We start from the raw sequence: 6,000 nt of genomic DNA, 5'->3' as shown, positions 1-6,000 counted from the left end.
TTGATGGTGCAGGGAACAAAGAGGTGAGCACGAGAGGTCGCAGCCGTCTGCGATCGACAGGCATAACAAAGATTCAGACGAGACGAGGACGTTTAGTACTTGGGAGCTCAGATGAGACGAAGATGCTTGGTACTTGGGAGCTCAGAGAAGACGAAGACGTGAGGTGGCTTGGAACTCAGATGCAAGACGCTCGGATGTAGGTGGAGATCAGAAGTGGATTCTAGAGAGTCAGGCGAGGATTCTGGATACTCCGATGAGGATTTGGAACTGGGGAAGACTCAGACGAGGATAAGGACTCAGGATACTTGGGGACGAAGACAGAGGCTCCGGATCAGGGAGGAATCCGGGCAGTGCTCGAAGACAGATCCAACCAGAAGAGGGCTCTAGCCACCAAACTCAGACACTGGATAGGAACAGATTTACTCCCAGGAAGGTCGGCTGAAGACGAGGACCGGGGCGAGGTGGAGTTGACCCCGGAGCTTAAGGACTGATGGTACTTCAGGATCAGGACCGGACAAGGACATCAGGAGCGAGACTTGGAACATCAGGGTTGGAATGTAGGACATCGGATACGAAAGGACACCGGTACCTCGGGACATCAGGACATATAGGCATTGGGACATCTATGGCATCTGGACATCAGGGACCTCTAGAGAGGAGGACCTCAAGGACGTCTGGAACATGACGGATGAAGGTATCAAGAGATAGAGATGTCTGGACATACGAAGACAAGGGGATGTCAGGACATCCAGAGATAGGGAGATGTTAAGCCATCTGAAGACAAGAAGACATCTGGACATCTGGAGACACAGAGACATCGGGACATCTGAAAACAAGAGGACGGGATCCGACGAGAGACCAGAACATGGACTGAAGACGATGACGGAGGTTCAAGAACCATGGACAAAGACAGGAGGACCAACGAGGAACAGAGTGCCTTGAAGAAGTGAAGAGGGATCACAGAGGATTCCTGGAATGAAGAGCTGGAACTGAAGATCCAGGAGAGGTCTGACTCCATGACCAACTCCTTGCGAAGACGAAGAGGAACTGAAGGCTGAGCCCTTTTGTAGGACTGACGAGGAAATGCCTTGATGACATCATAAGTAGGCCCTTTAAATCCTATGGAGCGGCGCGGCCCCCTACCTAAGAAGGCAAAACCAGGGACAGCAGCCATGCCGAGAAGAGGAAGCAGAAGCAAGAGAAGCAGGTCCAAGGCATCGGGGCGGCTCCTGCCATGAAGAGAAGCTGGGGACGGCTCCAGGCTGCGTAGAAGGAAGACTTGAAGTCGTAGACTCCCCGCGCAGGGGAGGAGACAGCATCGGTGGCCTCCGGGGGTGAAGAAGAGCTCTGGGGCGGCCTCCCGGCCGCAAGAAGAAGAAACTGGAGGTGGCTCCTGCCACGGAGAATGGCGCTGTTCAGCGGCGGCCTCCAAGCCGTGAAGAGGAAACAGGGGTGACGCTCGACAGTGGCCTCTGGGTCGTGAAGATGGAGGCGGCCTCCATGCTGCGGAAGGAACAGAGGATGTCAGCGGCCTCTGGGCCGCAAGGGAACGGCATCTGCGGCCTCCTGGCCGCGAGGTGGAGGAGAGGCGTCGGCGGCTCCTGCCGCAAAGGCAGGCTAACAACATCGGGGAAATAGCTGGCAGCGGAGAGGTAAGGGACTGCTTGTGGGCCTATCTCACAAGCAGGATCGCAACATTCTCTGAAAGCCTTCAAAATGTTATTAAAAACATCTTTTCTCCCTGGCTTTCAAAGACTAGACTATATGCAGTGAATGTTTGCCTCTTTGCAAGGCTTGTATTGTCTTTTACCTTTTAATTATGAATGTACACATGTAAACCACCATGAACATATATGCATAGTATATAAGTTTTCACAAATAAATAAATAAATAGATGAAGTTGTGGGTTCAGTCAAGAAAGAGTGCAGGTGATTAGGTAGTAGAAGGAATTGTCTCTAGTTGCACCTGTCGGTTGAAGATGGCTGCGATCTCTCATGCTCACCTCTTTTTTCCCTGCACCGTCAATCATGGGGAGAGTGGCAGTCTCCGTCAGCCAACGCCGGCCTCCGCGGCATCCCCGGGACAGTGTGGGCGCTGCCAATCACCATCTTGGACCTGGAATTACCTAGGGCGCACGCACGCGCACGAGGGCCTCCTTTGTACATGTCATGGCTGGAACCTCGGGGGCATCTCCTCCAGATGACATCAACGAGAAGCTGTACTTAAACCAACCGGCCCTCTGCTATTATGAGTTAGCAAGGAGTTTTCCTCGTTGCTAAATCCGCTCTACTTTGGACTTCAGTTCCTGCCTTCTCTCCGGGTTGAACGCTCTGGGTACCCGCTCCTCGGAGGCCCTTCTGCGTTCCTGGCTATCTGCTCCTCGGCGGGCCTTCCTGCCTAGGGATTCTCCTGACCCTCATCTCGGGAACTTATCTGAGAACTTCCATTGTGAGTACCCTCTTCTGACTACAACGACACAAGCTTGACTGAAGCATTCCCGCGGTGTACTTCGTTCCTTGGGCCACTACCGTCTCCTCTTCAGTACTGACATCTGCAGTACACCCTGAGCCACAGGGATGCTGCCGCTGCAACTACAAGCTTCACCTCCAGGTATTTTTTCCTCAGCTTCCATCTACAGTAGATTCTTCGGCGTACCCCGCTCCGCAGGCCACTACCGGATCTGGACCACTGAGGCTATTTACTCCCATCTGAATGAAGTACTGGCGTACCCCGCTCTGCGGGCCACTACCGCAACATCTCTGCTGTGGTATCATCCTGGTATACCTCTCTACTCAGAACTGTACTTATTACAGCTCCCTCTCTGCGGAACCTGTCTTTTCCTTCCTGCATAATAAAGTTTCAAACTATAGCTGTGTCCTACACTGCTGGATTTGCACTGCCTGATCTGTGAACAGTTCTGGATCCAACATGTGGCAGCTGACTTTGGGGGGAGAACCAAGGAAGCAAGGTAGTCAGGCAGGCAAGGGTAGGGGCAGGAAGAGTTAATTCGCAGAGAGGACTACCAAGCCAAGATCAGGATAGGTGGTGAAAAGATTGAGGTCAGAATAGTCCAGGTCAAAACAGAAACAGGAATGGGAGGCCATGAATATTCTACTTCAGAGGTAACAGGACCTGTTGCTCAGGCAAGTGTGAAGTGAACAGTGCTGCACCACAGACCTTCCTGTCTTCAAGCCCTCTAAAGCTCGATACTTCCTGGGCATGTCCCTAGTCAGTTGCAGAAGGCACGGCAGATCCAGGATGCCAGAGGCCATGATAGAAGGCTGTAGGGGAGTACAAGACAACAGGCCAGGATTGGGACAAAGATGTACTGAGAGCTGGCCACTGCGGTTGGAGACACGTTACAAAAGATGAGCAAAACATTTTAAATTTTACCCTACTTGCAACCAAGAATCAATGTAACTGATTCAAGACTGATTTTATGTGGTGGATGGATTTGGCCTCTACAGAAAATCAGCTGCTCTGTTCTGCAGAAGCTGGAGACATTTGAGATCATATTGAGTGATGTCACTAAATAAGGAGTTGCAATAGTCTGCAGTTTATTATCAATGAGTATATCATGGTATCAAAGTTATGTTTCTCTAAGTAGTTGTGAAGTTGGCATATCTGGCATAGATGCATAATGGTTGTCTTATATACATTATTTAACTGTCCTAGCTTCTATCCACCAAAAGTCTGGTATTCAATAGTAAAAATTAGTTATTTTTAATCCTGATAATCTCTCATCTTTGTTCTTGCTGTAATAAACACTGATAAATTCCTGAAAAGATAAAATCAAAACTACAAACTATGGTCCCTATGTATCTAACAATCTGCTAGGCAGGGTAGCCAGCCATCTCCCACTTTGAAAAACATTTTACTCTTATTGCCCCTGAGGGAGTAGGTTCCGTGGTGGTATGCAACAAAATAGGTTCACACAGGAAGGATCCAACAACTTTATTTTGTACCCACAAGTCAGGATAAAGAGGAACACAGCAGTGTAGTCTTGGTTCTGTTTCCCCATAAACAGGGTATTTCGGTTTCTTAGTACTGCATCTCTCACAGTCCTAGAGATGCTGGCTTGGTAGAGCTGGTAGTGGTTACTCCACAACACAGATTCAGCTGTGCTAATGTTCTGGCAAGAGTAGAAACAATCTGCCCTCTCCTGAATATAGATGCTCCTCCTGTTACTGGCTGGCTCTCTCAGCCTCTTCTCCAGGGTGTTTCCACCCAGCCTGGGTTTTGCAACGTTGTGCAGAAACCTCTGCTATGATTTGTCCCTGACTCTCACTGACAGTTCCTAACTGCCTCTAAATAAACAATAACTTAGGTCAGTATGCTTACATCACAAGTTTCTTTCTCTGATGCCCTCTGAATTGTGTGTCATACATACGCCCAGCGTGCCTCCTCTCCTCTCATTGGCTATCTGACCATGCTGTGCCGTGCACCAGGGAGCTAGATGGCGGGCTATAGGAACCAACAGCACTGCTCTGTGTTTTCCTACTGGGAGCGGGGAGGGATGGAGTAGTACAGTGGCAGCAGCAGTAACCGCTAAGTAGTGGAAGCGCAGGCATTCCCATCCAGGTCTACATTAGTACAGGTCCTGGTGGGCGATAAAAGAAGCCGGGGGCAGTATAAAACTATGAAACCGTCATTAGAAACGTGTATCCTAGAATTGGCAGGCTACTGTCACATGCAATACACCCCGACCCTTTCCGCACGAGCACCTCTATGCGCACGCGCACAATGAAATCCGTCAGGGACCCGGCCACGCGCGCGCGCCATTAACTTACGGGATTGGAGAAAGGCAAGTAGAAGGGGCGGATGAGGACGTGTTGACGTTATTCGTCCCGGTGATTGGAGCCGCCGATCGCGCTGTTAGTACGTACTTGTGTGGGAAGCGGACGACAGCTACACATTGGCTGGTTGCTCCGATAGTAGTGGTGGCTGCTGCCGTGTCCTGGGACCTGGGGTCGGGTGGGGGGGTTGCTGGTGACGGAAGGTCGGGGGCGCGCGGTGCTGTGTGCGGGGGTCTCGCGCTGTCTCCCTCTCTCCACAGACGGCATGGCGTGTTGCAGCTACGTGACGCCGGAGCAGCTGGCCGGCTTCGACAAGTACAAGGTGAGGAGGAACAGGACTCATTCATTGCAGGAGGGAGCCGGTGCCGGGCGTGGCTGCTGTATAGGCAGGGCCCCGGCTATCCTGGGGGGCGCTGAAGGATCAGGCAAGCGCGCTCTCCAGCATTGCTGTGGCACGAGGGCGGGCTCCTCGGTGTCCCCGGTAAGTACCGGGCGGTGCATTGCGGGCAGGGCTGGGCTGTCTCCGCACGGATGTGTAGGCGAGAGACTCAGCTTGTGTGCCCGGGCTCCGATGAGTGCTCAGAAGGACATTGGTGCGTTCTGCGTGCAAGTGCTGCATTTCTTTTGCGGTGTTGGGGTGAATCAGGTTTGGGGCGGGTTCTTGCTGTCCTGAGGTGGCGCAGCCTGGCGAGAATGTCTGATTAATGGGAGGTGATCAGGGGAGAGCTTATATGTCTGTGATTCCGTACCATCTTAGTATATTTGGAAAGCTCTGCTCTAAAAAGAGAAATCCTGATAGGTTAGTGGAAGTGATGGAAATATTCCAACAGACAAAATTAATGCCATGGTAACATTTTATAGCCCCACATCACTGGAGAAAGTTTACGCTCACATCTGGCCTTGGCAGTAGTGGAACATTGTACTTCTCCTTCACCCTTAACTTCTGTAATAAAACACCGTACGGGAATAGAAAAATTCGGGCAGCCTGTATGAGTGTTATGGCTTCTAGTAGACTGACCTGGTTAAAAAGACTTCAATTCATACACTCAATTCCTACCTAGCAGTGCGGGAATTAAAGGTCAAGATGTGCCCCTCTGCCATCATTAGTGTCTCGTTTTATGTGAAGAGTTGCAGGACATCTTACTCGGAAACAGATGATTTTATAGTACTAAACTGAGCACGCATGGGAAGCAAATGTTGCTTC

General features: G+C 50.9%; 1 protein-coding gene across 1 annotated transcript in view; it reads left to right on the top strand.

The window, feature by feature from the left end:
• Positions 1 to 4,975: 4,975 nt before the first annotated feature.
• Positions 4,976 to 6,000, top strand: part of SELENOI (selenoprotein I) — a 161,542-nt gene continuing 160,517 nt past the window's right edge. Inside the window, exon 1 of the mRNA XM_029596256.1 lies at positions 4,976 to 5,118. Within this exon, the coding sequence (XP_029452116.1) occupies positions 5,062 to 5,118 (57 nt within the window). The 5' untranslated portion in view covers positions 4,976 to 5,061. The remainder of the gene's footprint in view (positions 5,119 to 6,000) is intronic.

Source organism: Rhinatrema bivittatum, chromosome 3 (genome assembly GCF_901001135.1).
Source record: "Rhinatrema bivittatum chromosome 3, aRhiBiv1.1, whole genome shotgun sequence".
Classification (NCBI taxonomy): domain Eukaryota; kingdom Metazoa; phylum Chordata; class Amphibia; order Gymnophiona; family Rhinatrematidae; genus Rhinatrema; species Rhinatrema bivittatum.
The sequence above is the reverse complement of the archived record's forward strand: the minus strand, read 5'-3'. Positions and strand labels throughout refer to the sequence as shown.